At 42.7% G+C, this 21,502-nt stretch overlaps 1 protein-coding gene across 2 annotated transcripts; it reads right to left on the bottom strand.

The window, feature by feature from the left end:
• Nucleotides 1–1,286: 1,286 nt before the first annotated feature.
• LOC135523110 (retinoic acid receptor beta-like) lies at nucleotides 1,287–16,915 on the bottom strand. Of its 2 annotated transcripts, XM_064949837.1 has the most exons (7): nucleotides 16,765–16,915; nucleotides 12,129–12,277; nucleotides 10,182–10,323; nucleotides 7,730–7,896; nucleotides 6,103–6,279; nucleotides 2,966–3,170; nucleotides 2,558–2,721 (listed from the first exon to the last, which is right to left on the bottom strand). In XM_064949837.1, the coding sequence occupies exons 1-7, from the start codon at nucleotides 16,913–16,915 to the stop codon at nucleotides 2,558–2,560; spliced, it is 1,155 nt and encodes a 384-aa protein (XP_064805909.1). The 2 variants fall into 2 exon arrangements, with proteins under 2 accessions (XP_064805908.1, XP_064805909.1); XM_064949836.1 differs by lacking the exons at nucleotides 10,182–10,323; nucleotides 12,129–12,277; nucleotides 16,765–16,915 and adding an exon at nucleotides 1,287–2,182 and having other exon boundaries at nucleotides 2,563–2,721; nucleotides 7,730–7,973.
• Nucleotides 16,916–21,502: the final 4,587 nt, after the last annotated feature.

Here is a 21,502-nt window from a genome sequence, read left to right as displayed (position 1 = left end):
AGGAAAAACATTGAGCTCCACAACATTTATTCCACGGGACAAAACTAGGTCCAGAGTATGACTGTGGCAGTGAGTATGTCCAGAGACATGTTGGACAAAACCCACTGAGTCGATGATGGCTCCAAAAACCTTTTGGAATGGGTATTAAAGTCACCAAAAATGTTAATATTATCTGCCATGACTACAAGGTCCGATAGGAATTCAGGGAACTCAGTGAAGAACGCTGTATATGGCCCAGGAGGCCTGTAAAACAGTAGCTATAAAAAGTGATTGAGTAGGCTGCATAGATTTCATGACTAGAAGCTCAAAAGACGAAATCATTGTTTTTTGGTTGTTGTAAATTGAAATTTGCTATCATAAATGTTAGCAACACCTCCGCCTTTGCGGGATGCTCGGGGGATATGGTCACTGGTGTAACCAGGAGGTGAGGCCTCATTTAACACAGTAAATTCATCAGGCTTAAGCTATGTTTCAGTCAGGCCAATAACATCAAGATTGTGATCAGTGATGAGTTCATTGACTATAACTGCCTTGGAAGTGAGGGATCTAACATTAAGTAGCCCTATTTGGAGATGTGAGGTATCACAATCTTTTTCAATAATGACAAGAATGGAGGAGGTCTTTATTCCAGTGAGATTGCTAAGGCGAACACCGCCATGTTTAGTTTTGCCCAACCTAGGTCGAGGCACAGACATGGTCTCAATGGGAATAGCTGAGCTGACTACACTGACTGTGCTAGTGGCAGACTCCACTAAGCTGGCAGGCTGGCTAACAGCCTGCTACCTGGCCTGCACCCTATCCTATTGTGGAGCTAGGGGAGTTAGAGCCCTGTCTATTTCGTAGATAAGATGAGAGCAACCCTCCAGCTAGGATGGAGTCCGTCACTCCTCAACAGGCCAGGCTTGGTCCTGTTTGTGGGTGAGTCCCAGAAAGAGAGCCAATTATCTACAAATTCTATCTTTTGGGAGGGGCAGAAAACAGTTTTCAATCAGCAATTGAGTTGTGAGACTCTGCTGTAGAGCTCATCACTCCCCCTAAATGGGAGGGGGCCAGAGACAATTACTCGACGCCGACACATCTTTCTAGCTGATTTACACGCTGAAGCTGTTGCGCCACTCTTGAATCTTTGATATTATTGTGTTTATACAGTAGTTTTTCCACTGAGGCAATGAGTGTAATTCTCAACAAAGACCACAGGGGGGCAGTATCAGCCTTTGTATGGAGCACTTGGTTGTGTAAATATTTTTTTGTTTTTGTTTAAATGAGTCAGACACACCTAGGGTATATATAGTTTCAAGACTTTAATAGACCAATAACTATCTGAAATATGATCATAATCAATATCACAAAAAAAGCACCATGCCGTTCACCATAGAGATAAACATAACCATACAACGGTATGTAGAATACATGTTGACATGGTGAGAGTAATAGCACTTACTTAACAAAGCCAATCATGCAAGACTTGAAATAATGGAAACGGGAAGCCCCTTACTTTAGAATAGGAAACCTGTTTTAAAATCTCTCGTACATTTGTGACACACACACACCTAGTAATGACCTCTGAAAAATGCATTGTCATGCCCTTGCCCCTGTGTCGCACCACAATGGAATGTCTAGTCGCAATTCACGCGAATTCCACTCCCGTCCGTATAGAAAGGCTCTGTGTGAGGTTAATACGTTAAGCTACTCTCTAGTACTGCAATGCACTGTATGTATTCAAACCATCTTCTAAACACCTTATGATACTGACCAACACACAGGCTCGTCCTGTTATATCTCCAGTCACATCCAGTTATGAGTATTCTCTTTTTCTCTTTGTATGTACATCACAACTAAGTACTGCAGCATGATTCTATTTACAATTCCCTTTATATATTCAACTCTGAATACACTGTTTTCACTGGTATTGTTCACGTTTGACCATCCTCATCATTTCCTTTCCGGGACATCCCATTGGAGGTATATATTTTCTTTCTCGTAAGGTTTTCAAGCAATCAGGCCAGTGTCTATGTACTGTGTGGACATGGTGTGTGTGTGTGTGTGGGTGTGATGTTCTTGTCTGCTCTCTGCTCCTCCTCTGACTGCTTCTGCAGGTTCTCCATCTCCTCCAGCATCTCCTGGATAAGAGGAGGCATGGAACCTGGGATCTCCATCTTCAACGTCACCACGCGCTCAGCTCCTGTGTAATTGGAAGGGAAAATGTCAATGACACTTTATAGAGTGTTCGAAGTGTCTCTTAACTATATCGCTTAACCTTAACACTTCCATCAGAGGCAGATTTCCTTTCTTTTCCCTATTTAACCTCCACCCTGCATGTCTGAAGGGGTTTTACACTGACTAGACTTGTTGTCCACACTGACCTCCACAGGTCACCCGATTTTCTACTTTTCTCTTTACTCTACATCCTTAAATTAGCCTTGGATGTGGTTGGATGTTCACTGGTGTTGTAAAATCACAGTATGCCATAACACCTGGTTATAACAGTCATGAAGCCAAGCCAAGAGGTTTGTAGTTCAGGCCAAAGTAAGTGACATGGCCAATAGGGAGTTGACCTCTAACCTTTGGCGCTGATGCTGCGCAGGTCGGTTATCTTCATGAGGACCTTGGGGAACATGAGGGGCATGCTGGGCCGGCGTTTACGGGAGTAGATCTTCAAGGCCTCCAGTAAGGGCTCTTGCAGGACCTCCACCTTAGACGGCTCCTCCAGGTCCTGGCGGTCTGACACAGGAGAAACATTGTCCGTGTTACACCGACACATCATTCATCTGCTAATTCAGCTCATCTATTTTGTTTGTGTGACTCCTCTACGTGGCCTATATGTATCGATAAACAAAAACGACAATGCGGTTCATTTATTGGAGTAAATACTAAAAGTACATTCATTCATAAAATAACAAAAAAGATTGTTTTATATGGAACGTGAACTTTCTGCCTGTACTGAAGCTATGGCTAGTTGCAGTACCTCCAGACACCAGGCAGATGGCGCTGAGTAGGCCACTTTCTGTGTCATCCATCTCCAAGGGCAGCAGCTGCCCGGCGAAGGTGAACACCTGGTCTGTGAGCGGGCCAAAGCCAGCGTTGTGGATCTGTGTACGGGTCAAGGTCAGCCCGTCTGAGAAGGTCATAGTGTCCTGGTCAGGTGTGTACCTCGTACAGATCCGTAGAATCTACAGGAGACAGAGGGGACATGAGGGGTAGTACAGAAAGTATAGAAAGAGACAGTATACTCAGTATAGAAAAAGGTAATGGTGAGATGCATGTTCAAGAAGAGGGGGATGGAAATTAAAATACTAAACGACATGAAAGACAGTTCAGGCAAAGAGAAAAAGAGAGCGAAAGAGAGAGAGGGAAGTATAGAGGTAAAACACATACCTATATGGAGTCTGCATAAGAAAAAATAGAGAGAGAGATCAGGTTGAAAGAGATAGAGATAGACATACCAGGTAGAGAAAGATGGAGATCAGGTCGAGAGAGATTGAGAAAGAGATAGGGATCAGGTCAAGAGAGAGAGAGAGAGACAGAGAGAAAGAGATAGACAGATCAGGTTGAAAGAGATAAAGAGATATGAAGAGCAGGTCAAAAGAGATAGAAAAAGAGAGACAGATTATGTCGAGAGAGAAATAGAGAAAGAGGGATCCGGTAGAGAGAGATAGAGAAAGAGATAAAGGGATCAGGTAGAGAGAGATAGAGAAAGACATAGCGTGATCAGGTAGAGAGAGATAGAGAAAGAGATAGACAGATAAGGTCGAGAGAGAGATAGAGAAAGACAGAGGGATCAGGTAGAGAGAGATAGAGAAAGAGATAGACAGATCAGGTCGAGAGAGAGATAGATCAGGTAGTGAGTGTCATGACGTTGGCCTGGGGGGTAGGTTTATGACAGTCATAAATACCTCTTCCCCCCTTTTTCCTCTCTCTACCCTACTGAGGTTACATTTGCAAAACCCTTGGTTAACATAGAGTTTCTGAGAACGTCAGAAGGTGGGGGGAAATTAACTATATTCTGGTAATCCGACCAATGGAACATATGCGGTGGTACTTAATATGATGTCAGTTCGGTTGCCATCTGAGTTGGTTGTCATCAATGATCAGATGACATAAACTCTACAGTGGAAAGTCTACACATCAGAGTTATCGGATTCACATGGAATTGTTGTTCAATTTAAATGTTTGAATATGAAATTATTTGTGATGGGATGAAATGTGATGTTAGCTTCTAAAATGAGAGATTTGGGTTTTCATAAGATAGGGCTGCTCAGTCAGTGGCCCGCCCCTGTGAAGGGATATGGGCTATAAAACTTTTCAAACACGTCCTCCTCTCCCTTCCTATATAAGCCCTTGACAACAATATAACTTCCTGTTCTTAGGATGTAGGACGACGGTCCTATGTTAGAATGGTTCAGATAATAACTACAGAACGAAGCCAACATCAGCGTGAGTTTTGGTTGCGAATGGTATGAACTTTGAACTCTTATTCACTACCAAAGTGATACCTCCTAGCCGTTGAGTTAGCAACAGCAGATGCAACGAGGGTTAGGAAGGAACAGACAGAGTATCCCGTCTATCACCGAATGACGTTTCTACAATGTATCCAATTGACAACCAGAGACATTCTTCAAAGGACTCTTTGGCAACACGGCCTTCCATCTACCACCAACCTACCAAAGCGCAGCTCAGAGTAAATATTTATTGCATTTTCCTTTTCCAAATGGGCGGTAATTTAGAAAGCATAAGATACTGCATTTACGATAGCACAGCTTCTTCCCTTTGTTCCTCAGTCTTCCCGCTCTTTCACTCAAACCCAGCCACTTTTATTTTGTGTAACCAGCTGTCATATCTGTTCCGCCCGCTAGGGACATTTTCCTTTATGATGTCATTTGTAATCAAGTTATGATTTAATTATGTATATGTGTAATTCTGTGTGATTACTTAGGTGTTTAGTAAATAAATAATGAAACCCAATTTTGTATTGCTGATTCAACTTGTGAGCCAGGGTTTGTGCAGATAACCAAGAATTTACAACTTTCAGGTGAGACTGAATTAAGGTGAGGATTAATGTTGACTGCTATTGATGTAAAATATTACTAGATCTTTTAAGAGTTTATTCGGAAGATAACAACTCTATATGTTATTTTGCGGTGCCGACTCTCTAGTTAATTACATTTACATGATTAGCTCAATCAGGTAATAGTAATTACAGAGAAATTAATTCATATAGTAAATTATATTACTTAATCCGGCATAGCCAAAGACACGACAAGAGAGATAGAGAAAGAGATAGACAGATCAGGTCGAGAGAGATAGAGGGATCAGGTCGAGAGAGATAGAGGGATCAGGTAGAGAGAGATAGAGAAAGAAATAGAGGGATCATGTCACGAGAGAGATAGAGGGATCAGGTAGAGAGAGATAGAGAGAAAGATCAGGGAGAGAGAGATATAGAAAGAGAGAGGGATCATGTAGAGTGAGATAGAGAGAGATAGACAGATCAGGTTGAGAGAGATACAGATAGAGGGATCAGATAGAGAGAGATAGAGATCAATCTGCACAGTAATTATCCCTGCACGCCTCATTAGAAACCACCTCAGTAATGTAAAATAAACAGGATAACGCTTTGATTTCAGATTAAAGAGTTCCCATCGAGAAAATAAAGCCATGAGTGAATCACCATGGTGCAGCTAGTGAGAATCTACCAACCTTTGATGGTGCACAGAGTTGACAATGAAAACCAGAAGATATCGGGAGATGAAAGAGAATAAAACATGCCTTCAGCGGTAACACTCTGTCTGAACCCACCACCACTGTGTCTGTCTTCAGCATAAACGTATGCTGAGACAATGGAACAGCAGATCCATAGTGTCTGCACCAAACAGCACACTGTGGCAGAACCCTTCTAACACCACACAGCCCAGTTGATGAGGTGCGAGATGTGCTTTGGAGATGTGGACGTACACACACATATATATCCTCTCACGCATACAGTATATACACACAAACGTACAGTACACACACACACACACACACACACACACACACACACACACACACACACACACACACACACACACACACACACACACACACACACACACACACACCGCTCACCAGAATGTCCAGACAGGCCGCTTTGAGGAGGGTGATCTGGTCAGTTATAGTCAGGCCGGTGAAGCCAGGAACCCGTTTGGCAAACTCCACAACCTTGATGATACATTTGGTGGCCAGCTCACTGAACTTATCCCACAGCCCCAGGTCCAACTGGATCCTAGTGTCTGAGCTTGAGTTCTACAGAGAGAGGGGGGGGGTAAAGGAGAGATGAGAGATAGAGAATAGGGGGGATAGATAGAGGGAGGGAGAGAGAGAGAAGGGGGGCAGAGAGAGGAGGGGAAGGGTAAAGGAGAGATGAGAGATAGAGAATAGGGGGATAGATAGAGGGATAGAGAGAGGGAGGGGGCAGAGAGAGGAGGGGAAGGGTAAAGGAGAGATGAGAGATAGAGAGAGGGAGAGAGGAGGGGACGGGTAAAGGAGAGATGAGAGATAGAGAGAGGGAGAGAGGAGGGGAAGGGTAAAGGAGAGATGGGAGATAGAGAATAGGGGGGATAGATAGAGGGAGGGAGAGAGAAGGGGGTGGGCAGAGAGAGAGGAATGGGATGAAGAGAGAAAATCACGAGAAAACAAAAAGAGAATTACTTGACACATTGGAAAGAATTTACAAAAACAAATGCGCAAACTAGAATGCTATTTGGCCCTAAACAGAGAGTGCACAGTGGCAGAATTCCTGACCACTGTGACTGACCAAAAATGAAGGCAATCTTTGACTATGTACAGACTCAGTGAGCATAGCCTTGCTATTGAGAAAGGCTGCCGAAGGCAGACCTCGCTCTCAAGAGAAGACAGGCTAAGTGCACACTGCCAACCAAATGAGGTGGAAACTGAGCTGCACTTCCTGACCTCCTGCCCAATGTATGACCATATTAGAGACACATTTTTACCTCAGATTACACAGACCCACATAGAACTCAAAAACAAATCAAATGTTGATAAACTCCCATATGTGTTGGGTGAAATACCACCGTGTGCCATCACAGCAGCAAGATGTATGACCTGTTGCCACAAGAAAACGGATAGAACAAACACCATTGTAAATACAACCTATATTTACATTGATTTATTTTCCCTTTTGTACATTTAACTGTTTGCATATCATTACAACACTGTATATAGACATATTATGACATTTCAAATGTCTTTATTATTTTGGAACTTTGTGAGTGTAATGTTTACTGTTCATTTTTTATTGTTTATTTCACTTTTGTTTATTGTCTATTTCACTTGCTCCGGCAATGTAAACATACGTTTCCCATGCCAATAAATTGAATTGAAAAGAAAGACAGGAAAATAAATATATATATATAATATATATATATATATATATCTATCTATCTATCTATCTATCTATCTATCTATCTATCTATCTATCTATCTATATATATATATATATATATATATAGAGAGAGAGAGAGAGAGAGAGAGAGAGAGAGAGAGAGAGAGAGAGAGAGCAATTAGTTCCGAGTATTATCTCAACAATACAACCAGTATGATTCATTTCGATGAATGGACTTCGGTCCAGGGATAGTGCTTCTGAGCGTCAACAGAGACAGGCTTAAATGGAACACTATCCATGACGCATGTCATTTGTATCTATGGTGCCAACCCGGCAGTGGCTGATACTCACTGTAGTGTATTTGCCCAACTGGCAGAGGGAAGGGAATGTCTCTTTATGAGCCCTACAGATATTCTCCACTACACCGCCCAGTTCCGCTGTCAGCTCATATGTCTCGATGATGGTCATCTTGGGAGTCTCCTTCTTCTCCTTCTTCTTGCTCCGGTCATTCCTGACAGCTGGGAAGAGAGGATGAAACATGAACGGAGATAACTCCAGAAGAAAATGAAAATGAAATTGAATTGGTTGCAATAGCTAAGTTGGTTGGATCGTGGCGCTTGTAACACAATACCTCTGGTGTGATTTCCCTTGTGGGCAACACCTGCAGAATATATAGTAGGTGTTAACAGCAAAGAGTCTGTTAAATGACCATATTTCTTCTAAACAAGCCGTGCACATTTACCAATGAGTGTGTAAGTCATGTAAAAAAAATAATCACGTTGCCTTCCAACTGATCTATAAATCACATCAACGTACTTCGACCATTGGTTTTCAACACAGGCCACTCGTTTCACTGAGATGGATCTCAGGGAGAGATACATCTTTATGCACCTGGTCTCCTCAGACAAGACGCACGCCTCGGACAGATCTGTGCAGTCAATGGATAATCTACTCTAGTCTGCCCTACTTCCTGCAATCACTGTGTAAACCCTTCACTCTGGGCTGCATTTACACACCAATCAGTGACAGCGGCAGACGATGGAGCAGCAGCAGTAGTAGTAGCCGTTACATACTAGCCACATGGCCACAAGGCTGATACATGTGCTGATGGATTTATGTAATGCTGACATGCTGGGTAGAAGGGATGAATGACATTCAGAATAGCAGGCATCCATCACCATGACACCATCCCCCTACCCACAACAGAGATTGTATCTGGGTCAGTGCTCCTTCTAGGAAATGGTGTTTGAAGTGCTGTCATGTGTTGGACAGCGGAGGTGGAATTCATTTTCTTAGAAAACGTTCGGACAGCAGAAGCATTGACATGATTAGACAGGTTTTTAGGTACAGTGCCTTCAGAAACCTTTCACACCCTTTGACATTTTCCACATTTTGTTGAGTTAAAACGAACTCTGTGTGCAATAATGGTGTTTGACATGATTTTTTGAATGACTACCCCATCTCTTTACCCAACACATTACAATTATCTGTAAGGTCCCTTAGTCGAGCACTGAATTTCAAGCACAGATTCAACCACAAAGACCAGGGAGGTTTTCCAATGCCTTGCAAAGGGAACCTATTGGGAGATGGGTAAAAACAAAAAGAAGCAGACATTGAATATCCCTTTGAGCATAGTGAAGTTATGCATTACACTTTGGATGAATCAATACACCCAGTCACTGCAAAGATACAGGCGTCCTTGACGGAGTTGACGGAGAGGAAGGAAAGCGCTCAGGGATTTCACCGTGAAGCTTATGGGGATTTTAAACCAGGTACAGAGTTAAATGGCGCTGCTTGGAGAAAACTGAGGATGGATCAACAACATTGTAGTTACTCCAAAATACTAACCTAAATGACGGAGTCAAAAGAAGGAAGCCTGTACAGAATACAAATATTTCAAAACAGTCTCTAAGAGCTTTGCAAACCTGGACTGTACAATATTTTCACATTATTTTTTAAATTCTTCAAGCTCTGTCAAGTTGGATGTTGATCATTGTCAGACAGACATTTTCAAGTCTTGCCATAGATCTTCAAGCCAATTTAAGTCAAATTACCCAGAAAGACTCTGTAATCGCTGCCAAAGGTGATTCTAACATGTATTGACACTGGGGGTTGAATACTTATCTAATCAAAATATATGAGCGTTTTATTTTCCATTAAGTTAAAAAATATATCTATAATTTTTCTTCCACTTCAACATTTCACTGTATTTTGTGTAGATCGTTGACAAAAAAGGGACATTTAAAGGTGCACTATGCAGAACTCTAATAATAAATTTCAGTTTATGTGACAAAATAAGATAGTATAGCATAGAGAATCATTGTACCATCTAAACCACTGTGAAATATATTTTCCCATGACCCAAAATATTTTTTGTTCAGCTGTCTGATGCTGGTGTACAAAACGAAAGTAAAAGACAAACAAACAAAACTTAAGAACGGGACGCATAGAAATAGCACACATAGAACAGATCTACCACTCTTAGAATTGATTTCAAGTGGAATGATAGATCTAGAACCCATATTTCTATGTGAATTTGGTTGGCTCGCCCAAAAGTTACATATTGTCACAATCAATTTTAATCCCAATTTGTATCACACCAAAACGTGGAAAAAGTCAAGGGGTGTGAACACTTTCTGAAGGCACTGAGTATTTTGGGTAAGAGTTTTATGAAAAAATGTGGGAATGTTGCATAGCAGTGTTTTGCAGTTTTGGCGTATATCACAGAGGAGTTGGACGTTGTTTAGAAATGTTGCTCTTCAGTGGTTGAATGGAGACACTCTGAAATATTATTGACACTTACACTCCTTGGACATGCCCGCGGCGAAGCACCTCTGTAGCCGGCAGTACTGACAGCGGTTCCTGGTGATCTTATTGATGATGCAGTTACTGTCCCGGTGGCACGTGTAAACCATGTTCTTCTGGACACTTCTACGGAAGAAACCCTGGGAGGCACCAACGGAAAGAATAATATGTTTTCAACAGAGAAGACATCTCCCTTGTATTTTCAGCTACCAGCAGTTAACATTCTACAGACGTCTGAAAGGAGCTCGAATGACTTTGGAGGTGGTAGTGTTATTACATCACCCTCCGAATACATATATCCTTCTAAAATGAGGACGTTATAAAGGGACACTTCGGGAATTTTGGTATCCACGATTTCATCTGACTCTGGGGATGTAGGTAAAGGGCCTCATTGCCAAAATCCCCAAGTATCCCTTTAACATCAACATGTGTTTTCCATATGCAAAGAAGAAGAAAAAAAACTTGTAAATACCTCATACCTAATGAATGACTGTTATCACACAATCACAATGACATTAGAGGAAGAAAAAAAACACAGGCCAAATGGAACCGGAATCATGTCGTGAAACACATCAATAGTGTAGGGTGGAGCAGGGTAACGCCACACGTGTTGTGTCTGACGCCTGTCCATAGTCAGTCGATAGTATTGACTGGTGCTGTGTGATCCCGACACATGAGCTGTTTTATCAGGGCCAAGATTCAGGCCCTTTAGTGATACTCGTGTTTGCTCTGGGTAAACACGGCAGTCAAACAGTTCCTAGTGGTCTTGAGTCTACTCTTTAGGGTTAAATACAGTAGGTTGAGTAACGTTACATAGTTATATTGTAATTTGGGGTTACTTCTGGATCCCAGGCCCCCGTCCCCGCAGGAGGCCTTTTGCCTTTTGGTAGGCCGTCATTGTAAATAAGAATTTGTTCTTAGCTGACTTGCCTAGTTTTATAAAGGTTAAGTAAAAATGTAAATATATCTATACACTTTATTTCTTTTAGAGTTAAAAAATATTATATATTTTTTTTTTACATTTGAACATCTAAATAGATATGCCAGGTCAGATCGGCACGTGTATCAACAGACACCAACTGATATTTCTAAAGTATGCCATTTCCACTTTCGACCTGCTACGGTTGAGAAGACGAACAATCGACAAATCTCTTTCATGCTGCTCCAGGGGCAGGTTTGTGAAGGTGATGAGAGAGATGAGCTCCATGCTCACTTTCTGCACTAAACAGTCAGCGAGACGACTCTGTAACTAACGCCACTTCTCATCTCTAACACAGATGTGATCTCACACTTAATCTATAATTAGGACCATTGCCTTTCATCTTGTTCTGAAAGACGCTGAGGAGAGAATGTCATCTGTAGTCATGGTCTCCTCCACGCTCTTGGTCTTGTTCACTGTGCTGCCCATCAATTATTTACCTTCTCTTTGTGGAGCCTTCTGTTGCCCGAGCGTTCAGCGAAAGCGGAGGGCCAATCGGCCTAACTTTCATGAACAATTGTGTTACACCTACTCACTATAGCTCACTGCCAAGGACCATCAAAGAGTGGTAGAGGGGGGGACATTTAAGAACCCCAGAGAATAGTGAGAATTGTGTGTGTGTGTGTGTGTGTGTGTGTGTGTGCGTGCGTGCGTGTGTGTGTGTGTGTGTGTGTGTGTGTGTGTGTGTGTGTGTGTGTGTGTGTGTGTGTGTGTGTGTGTGTGTGTGTGTGTGTGTGTGTGTGTGTGTGCGCGTGTGTGTGTGTGTGTGTGGTGCTTGTTGCAGTTCCTGGCTTTACATATCCATTATCCATATCACAGGTAATTCGATCTGGGATTGAACTCCAAAGTAGAAATGAACATGGTGAACACGTTGAAACCGCTGATGAAAAAAAGGTGGAATTATGCCTCATTTGAGCAGTCAGATGTGTTTCTTGGGTTATGTACATGATCAGTCTGGCCCCTTACCTTACAGCCCTCACAAGCACTGACGCCATAGTGGTAGCCTGAAGACTTGTCTTGGCACACAAAGCAGGGTTTGTAGGTGCGAGGAGGGGGCGGAGGTGAGAGAGGACTGGCGAACAGGTCCTCTGAGCTGGAGCTCTGGGATTCCACAGCTGCTGACACACAGGAGGGATAAAGGGGGAGAGGGAGAGAGGGAGGGAGGAAGGAAGAGAGGGAGAGAGGGATGATGAGGCACTGGGAAGAAAGACAGGCACTGAGTGTTGGGAGTGAGATGAGGGCTGCCACTGTATAAACTCTGAAATGGCCTCCTTTCCTTATTGTCTTTCTATCATAAGCTGTGTCTGAGTTTTCATCATTTTTCTGTCACTTTAATTCGCAAAATTCTCTAACGTGAAGACAAGGAGGAGAGAAAAGTAATATTCGGACAAAGCTGGGAGAAGGAGAAAATTCCAATGCAGCTGCTGGAAATGCAGTCATACAACAAATTTATGTAGCTTCATGTTCTTCAAACAGTAATGTGATGAAGTAAAACAGTATTAAATCCCTAAAAACTGTTGAAATGTCAAACATATTGGATTATGTCTTTGGTCCTCTTCTTTTATTCGAGGACCAATAGTTATTTCTATGGTCAGTAAACATTCTGCAAAGCGACTACGCAACATAGCGTTCAATCTTTCTTCTTTTTTTTTTACCAAACAGAAAATTACTTGGGCATCTTTCATCGGAGAACAAGTACTAATTTTCTATGGCCAGTAAACATTGTACTGAGTGACTCAGCAGTAGAACTATCTCTATGGAAATTGTTTCACAAATGTAATGTAGATGAGTTGAAAACATATGTAATGTCAGCCCATGGTTCCAAGTCCACTTGTGTTCCCAAGGACATGTTGAGGCCTTGTGTTGATCGGCGTATCTGACTGAGATAATGTTCCGCTATTCTTTTAAGATTGCTGTGTTGTCCTTTTCACAGAGAGTGCAAGGGTGAAGAAGAGGCAAGATACAGTCATACTATTCCAATGCCATAGACTTTGTGGGAAAATGACGACAGCAGACACTCTTAAGACATCTCTTCAGTTTTATAGAGAGTCTCCACTGCCACAGGGCAAGCATCCCCGCTGGCTTCTTATTGCCTCCACTGCCACAGGGCAAGCATCCCCGCTGGCTTCTTATCGCCTCCACTGCCACAGGGCAAGCATCCCCGCTGGCTTCTTATCGCCTCCACTGCCACATGGCAATCATCACTGCTGGCTTCTTATCGCCTCCACTGCCACAGGGCAAGCATCCCCGCTGGCTTCTTATCGCCTCCACTGCCACAGGGCAATCATCCCCGCTGGCTTCTTATCGCCTCCACTGCCACAGGGCAAGCATCCCCGCTGGCTTCTTATCGCCTCCACTGCCACAGGGCAAGCATCCCTGCTGGCTTCTTATCGCCTCCACTGCCACAGGGCAATCATCCCCGCATCGCCTCCACTGCCACAGGGCAAGCATCCCCACTGGCTTCTTATCGCCTCCACTGCCACAGGGCAAGCATCCCTGCTGGCTTCTTATCGCCTCCACTGCCACAGGGCAAGCATCCCCGCTGGCTTCTTATTGCCTCCACTGCCACAGGGCAAGCATCCCTGCTGGCTTCTTATCGCCTCCACTGCCACCGGGCAAGCATCCCTGCTGGCTTCTTATCGCCTCCACTGCCACAGGGCAAGCATCCCCGCTGGCTTCTTATCGCCTCCACTGCCACAGGGCAAGCATCCCTGCTGGCTTCTTATTGCCTCCACTGCCACAGGGCAAGCATCCCTGCTGGCTTCTTATCGCCACCACTGCCACAGGGCAAGCATCCCCGCTGGTTTCTTATTGCCTCCACTGCCACAGGGCAAGCATCCCTGCTGGCTTCTTATCGCCTCCACTGCCACAGGGCAAGCATCCCTGCTGGCTTCTTATCGCCTCCACTGCCACAGGGCAAGCATCCCCGCTGGCTTCTTATTGCCTCCACTGCCACAGGGCAAGCATCCCTGCTGGCTTCTTATCGCCTCCACTGCCACAGGGCAAGCATCCCTGCTGGCTTCTTATCGCCTCCACTGCCACAGGGCAAGCATCCCCGCTGGCTTCTTATCGCCTCCACTGCCACAGGGCAAGCATCCCTGCTGGCTTCTTATCGCCTCCACCGTTAAAGCACACAGGGCCAGTGACAGATAACTTAAAAAAGCCAAATTGAGGGGACACAAATAGAAAAAGTTCTTATATCCATCCCCTTGAACCCATGACCTCCAGTTGAACCTACCCTCGCCGGGTCAAACAAGAGAACACACCCATTAGCAAGTATTCTCTCCACTGCAAAACAATGGCGGAGGATGCCACAAGATCAACTGACTGAGGATGAAGCAGTGGAATATTAAGCTAGACCAAGTGGTTTGGAATGGGGAGGGAGGCGCTCACCAACATTTAAGAGAAAAACTGGTAAAGAGTAAGGTTTTAAGATGTGTGCCACGATCTGCTTCCACTATGTCAAAGGAAAGTCACTTTCTCTGCACGCTATCACAATACTATCACAATGCTATCACAATACTATCACAATGCTGTCACACTCTCAACTGAGGTCTTTTGGGGGACTTTTGGGGCTAGATGTTGAAAGTAAAGGCAATCTGTGGTGAGGAAATGTCTGTGGTTCTGAGTAGGCTACTCAACATGTAAACAGGAACAATAATTATAGTTATTAGGCTCATACAACATTAATGTGCTTATAAAATAGCCTAAGTGATGCATAAGGTAAATATATTATTAGGCTTTGCTTGCAGAGTTTCCCAACAACTACTATGCTGTGAGGGAGACAAGCCAAGCAGTCTGGGTCTCGTCTGACCTCCTGTTGGTGACCGTCCAACGAACCCTCGGTGACCGTCCTGACCACTGACCACATTGGCTGGGCTTCGGTCGACATGCTCCTCCATCTCAAAACACTGAGCGCTGCCAGAGAAGGTCTAATGTTGTAACAGGCTTTGGTGCTGCCTTCAATACGCCTTTGATATGGCATATAATTTATAGGGAACATAAATGTCCTGTGAAGCCCTTGAGGTTGACTGTCAGAAGCAGACTGGTGTTGGGCTAAATGAAAACCTCAGAAGAAACAGCTAGATCAACCAACAGATAGAGGAAACCAAAGGTATCTGAATGGAATTTGACATCCTAATCTGATCTGCAAATATCAAAAACAAGTTGAGGAAATGAGCTCCCGAGTGGCGCAGGGGCCTAAGGCACTGCTTCTCAGTGCTAGAGGCGTCACTACAGACCCTGGTTCGGATCCTGGCTGTATCACAACTGGCCGTGATTAGGAGTCCCATAGGGTGTGGCAGATTTGGCCCAGCGTCGTACGGGTTTGGCCGGGGTAGGCCGTCATTGTAAGTAAGAATTTGTTCTTGACTGACACGCCTAGTTAAACAAAGAATAGAATCAAGAGGAACAGTGAGTGTGGTAGGTGACAACAGAGGTGTGTAGAGTCAAATAAGAGTGCAGATTTTATGGCCAATTCATTATCAATGGGTTCACAGTAATAATCCATGTATTATTGATTTAGGATAACAAGTAAGTATACTGATTGATTGTACAACGGTGAATTCATTCCATAAACAAGGAGGTAGGCTTACGAATACTAAATAAATGCAATCAATAGTTGCAGCAAAGCAAACAATGTGCACATGTAAAATAACAATATTGACCCTATTCCAAAGCTTTAAAGACACAATCTGTCATTCCCTTTTCAGCCAAATGGCAGCCCTGTCACTTGGTTTGCTATAAAGCTGAGGGATCGGGCTGTAGAAAAGTAACCACAGTCCAATTATCAATGAAGCTATGGATGCAAGGACTAACAGTTATATCAACATTATAGTTTGAAACATATTTTGAAGCTATATATCGTTTACAAAGGCATTATTTACAAACGTAAAAGTAAAAAAAATAAACCTTATATTTTGTGTTATAGTGGTGTAATACACTTGTACTAAATGCATTAGGCATTTGTAAGTTATTCTTCAAGATTCAATGGGTATCATTAACTGAAATTACCATAAAAAACAGTAATATTGAAGATTGCGCCTTTAACATAAACTTTCATGTGTAGGCCTACATAAATGCTGTTGTGTGTTATTTTTTAGTTTAAGCTTGATTTTACTGTGCGGGCATATATATTGAATTTGATGTAAGCCCTATATCTGAAATCATATTATAATTTTTGTTCATTTGAACTAGATATATGACATCAATTACATATTCAGAAAGATTTATGAAGAAATGCCTTCGAACTACAGCCTCTGAAAAAAAAGATGGTAGCCTGCATTCAACATGACCTAAATAAATATGTTTACATTGTCTTTGGATTAAATATGCAATGATGACACAGGACTGCACAGGGAACAGTTCAGGCTACAATGTACGAACAATTGACGCAAGGAATAGGCTATATTATAAACAGTGCATCAAATGTGTGAGAAGAAGATACAACTGGATGTATCATGTCAAGTCCCACGTTCAGTATTTCCTGGTGTAACATGATCACAACAAATATTTCGATTTAGTGTAGAGTAAAACAGTTGGCAAGTGAGGGATAATTACTTCAATCCTCAAATAGACCAAATAAAAATAAAGCTTCACCTACATTGCGCGATCCGATGAATTTGCCAATCCGTTTCTGTTAGTCCAGTGAAGCATGCGGTTACAGATGGTTCCTGGAGCATATAAGGACTTGCAGTATAGACGTCCAGCGTTTCTCCTGGACCAATTGCGAGAAAATCCATATAGTCAAACATGTTTTTTTAATAACATAGGCGTAAGGCCGAGTCCTTATCAAGATGCGTCAGGATCTAATGACATGTAAAAATGGAACCAATGGAATGCAACTGTCCTTAATTCGCACACCCGAGTGGGATTCTGTTTTCCCTCTCAGTCAAGCGTATGATGGACATTTTTGTTAAAAGTTTGGAAATTGACCAAAATTATATTTTATTAATTTGAGTCGATGCAAAAAAAAAATTCTGCAGCTGTATGCGGGAGAAGATTTCCATCGACGCATTTATCAAAAAATATTTGCGTCCATCTCGCGCAGGGAGCATAGTAAAATAGCCCGTCCTTGTGAAAACCCGTTAAAACAGAATAGTAGGCTATTTTACATAACAACGTTTGTTTTGGAGTTCTTAGCTCCCATTTATTGACGAATGGGTTACGCTTTCTCTACACAACCACTTCATACTAGTTATGTCACAGGGACCGATTGAATTACCTAATATATGCTGGTGAACTTTCCATGAACCTTTTTGGCGGCCGCTAACCTTCAAATGACCCAACCACTGTCTGACATCACCAAGTACAAGGATTCCCTCACCAGACGTGATGGACGTCAATATTTTGTGCGCGCTTGGGTAGAATGTTGGGTAGAATGTTAGGTCAGATGGTGGTACAAATACAGTGTGCGAGCAAGTTGTAGGATTCTGACTTTCTTCTTTGATTTCACACTTATAACTGACAATAGAAATTACATGTATTTTATACGTCTGATAAGATAGAACACAATGAAATAGAACAGAACAGAAACTAATCAAATAAAATAGATACTTGGAAAAACATACTTTTCAAAATGTAAGCTATCTAGCAACCATCTGCAATCATCTACATCTCAGCCTGTGAATAAGTGGAAGTTAGGCTGTCTTTCATATCTGGAAAGTAGGCCTAATATTAATGACCTAGGCCCTACTCTTTTCTCCACAGTAAAGCCAATATTGTCATCTATACCTAAAAATGGAACTACAATGTAAATCTTGGGTGGGTGAGATAGATAAGCAGTTCAAATAATGTACAGTGTTATAACAAAGACTTCAAAGGCTTTTCTCTAAGCTCTCACATCAGCAGGAAATATATGATAAGACAATGATAGAGCTTTGAGCTAAAGATAGCGATGGAATGAAATAGAAAGGAAAGGTCTGTATAGGTATGTTGATTCTAATTTGAAACATGTAGAATTCCTCTGCTTTAAGTAAAACCTAAAATAACAAGGCATTCTCAGATAAGGAACCTTAAAGCCCCAGTCTGTAAGATTTCCATTCATTTAAACTGAAGAATTATACCCCTTGATTTCAAAGGACAGATATGACACATTAAACAGTTCAATGAGAGGAGCATAACTGCCTTTCCTAACCAAGAAGACTGCACACCTTTGGCAAAACCGTAACATTATTATGCATCTCACAGTGTGTGACTTTAAAGCTGATTTGCGTAGTTGTTTTGAACTTTTTAAATATATTTCCCTGACAATGTGTGTTTTTTTAATGCAAAAAGGTGGTTAAAGCAAATTTAGAACCTGTAACTGTCAGAAAAGGCCACTTCAACTGTCGCTTTTAAAGGGACGCTCGGAATTCAATAAAATGTCAGGAGTCTAAAATTAAACTAATAAGGAGGATGTCACAGTATTAGCATTTTGTTACCTAAACTACCATGTCTCTGGAAAATCGATACTCTTTCGCTTCCGTTTTTCTTAATCCATGTCTTCTTCCATTTCTCATTCCTGACATAAGGAAGACAAAATCACTGAGAAAGAGCACCATAATTAAATTTAGTGCAGGAGAGATAAAGTAGGCCATCAAGATGGGAGGGGGGGGGGGGTCTGATAAATTTCAACATAACAGCACCAACTGCTGCGTACATCAACTGGAGATGAAACCAAAGAAAGAAGGAGGAGTGGGGGATTAAGTCAGAAATATCAACTGGGAATGTATATAAACCTAATGGGGGGGTTGACTGAGAGAATAAATATTAAAATATTAGAATGAGTTTTTTACACGGTAAATACACTTAATAGTTTCCCTCAATGCCACTGCTAACCCCATTCACAGGACCATAGCTCCAGTGTTAAAGGAAGCTAATTACCCAGTATCTCCCACACTCCAGGGAGGAGGGGTCATTCAGAGGACAGGCATGCAGAGCATTCCTGCAGCCTGCTGGCCCCCATCACCCAGCCCAGGCAGCCTCACTCCCTCTCCCTTTACAGTATCTCTCTTTCTCTCTCTCTCTCTCTCTCGAAGTTTCAAGTTTCCCTTTATTTTACCAGGTAAATTGACTGAGAACATATCTTTTACAGCAACAACTGGGCTCCCGACTGTCGCAGTGGTCTAAGGCATTGCATCTCAGTGCAAAAGGCGTCACTACAGTCCCTAGTTTGAATCCAGGCTGTATCACATCCGGCCGTGATTGGGAGTCCCATAGGGCGGCACACAATTGGCCCAGCGTCGTCCAGGTTTGACCGGGGTAGGCCATCATTGTAAATAAGAATTTATTCTTAACTGACTTGCCTAGTTAAATAAAAAATAATTAAAAAAATAATAAAATAACCTGGGGAAGAGTTACAGTGGGAGGAGAGGGGATGGAGCCAATTGGAAGCTGGGGATGGTTAGGTGGCAATGTTGGTATGAGGACCAGATTGGGAATTTAGCCAGGACACCAGGGTTAACACCCCTACTCTTACAGTAAGTGCCATGGGATCTTTAATGACCTCAGAGAGTCAGGACACCAGGGTTAACACCCCTACTCTTACAGTAAGTGCCATGGGATCTTTAATGACCTCAGAGAGTCAGGACACCAGGGTTAACACCCCTACTCTTACAGTAAGTGCCATGGGATCTTTATTGACAACAGATTCAGGACACCAGGGTTAACACCCCTACTCTTACAGTAAGTGCCATGGGATCTTTAATGACCTCAGAGAGTCAGGACACCAGTTAACACCCCTACTCTTACAGTAAGTGCCATGGGATCTTTAATGACCAGAGGGACACCAGGGTTAACACCCCTACTCTTACAGTAAGTGCCATGGGATCTTTAATGACCTCAGAGAGTCAGGACACCAGGGTTAACACCCCTACTCTTACAGTAAGTGCCATGGGATCTTTAATGACCTCAGAGAGTCAGGACACCAGGGTTAACACCCCTACTCTTACAGTAAGTGCCATGGGATCTTTATTGACAACAGATTCAGGACACCCGTTTTAACGTCCCATCCGAAAGACAGCACCTGCCCTATGGCATTGTATGTGACAATAAAACATCTATTATTTGTATATTTTTAAATTAGACCTGAAGAAACAGTGCCCCCTACTGGACCTCCAACACCAATTCCAGCAGCATCTGGTCTCCCATCCAGGGAAAGTCTCAGGACGGACCCTGCTTAGCTTCAGAGACCAACAGTGGGATGCAGGGTGGTATGCTGCTGGTATGTACTCCCTCGCTTTCAATCTGTTAATTTCCATCATACATCCCCATTCACTCTCTTTCTCTGTAAAAAATGTTTCAGTGCCACTGAACCACGGACATGGTACAGGACCTGAGCTCTGTCTGTCTGTTGGTCATTCAGACTACCCGTCGGTCTGCCTGTCTGTTCATCTATTCATCACTTATATATTAAAATGCCATATGTTTTTGTGTCATGTTATCTACCAATGGATGAACGTAAAAAAACAAATGTAATTTCTTTCTACCAAGATAAGCACTGTCTTCCCACGCATGTGAAATTTCATCTCAAAGGAGTGCAGTAGTGCAGATTACTAGCAAATCCGCACTGATTAGATAAGGATGCCCTAATATGGGAAGCAGCTTTCTATACCTTAACACCATAGTTCGATTGTCACAATGCACCCTCCCCCAGTGCTACTCAGATCCCAGTGAAACGTTGATACCACAGTACATTTATTTGTGATGAATCAGTTATTATTGTTGTATAACTATGGTCTTGTATATGGCACTGTGACTGTCCTCTTTCTCTTCCCACATTATCCAATATATCTGTTCCAATTACACAAACTCATTACCCACATAAACTACATCATCAATGAACTAGTATAATTGACTAAATATTGGCATGTTATTGCTGTTCAACATCAGACTACATTACACCCATCCAGTGGCGATTTTAGCATGTAAATCTTGGTGGGGCAAACTCAAAAGCCACTACACAACACGACACTAAACAATACATTAATTGCACTATAACGGCGACAAGCGGTGCCCACAAACTGTTAGGGCCTACATATAGCTGTCCCAACAGCAGAGCTTTCTCTCCAGCACAATGGAGTGAATCCTTACCACTGCTACACCTGGCTATCAGCGGAGCCTTGTCTGGCAGTGGAACAATTCATTCAGCCTCATTTACTGCCTTTTTCAAAAACATAGCTGATATGGCTGACTTAAACAAATGTGGTTTCTACTGACAATCGGGATGTACAACCTATGGCATAAGGGAACGATGATGGGATAAGAGGCATTCCGTAATTCTGATTAAGACATTAATGAGCGAGCTAAGACTATAACTGTGTGTTCAGCACTTTTGAAATGTACAGCGACAGAATGCAGAA

The sequence above is a fragment of the Oncorhynchus masou genome, chromosome 30 (genome assembly GCF_036934945.1).
Source record: "Oncorhynchus masou masou isolate Uvic2021 chromosome 30, UVic_Omas_1.1, whole genome shotgun sequence".
NCBI classification, from domain to species: domain Eukaryota; kingdom Metazoa; phylum Chordata; class Actinopteri; order Salmoniformes; family Salmonidae; genus Oncorhynchus; species Oncorhynchus masou.
The sequence above is the reverse complement of the archived record's forward strand: the minus strand, read 5'-3'. Positions and strand labels throughout refer to the sequence as shown.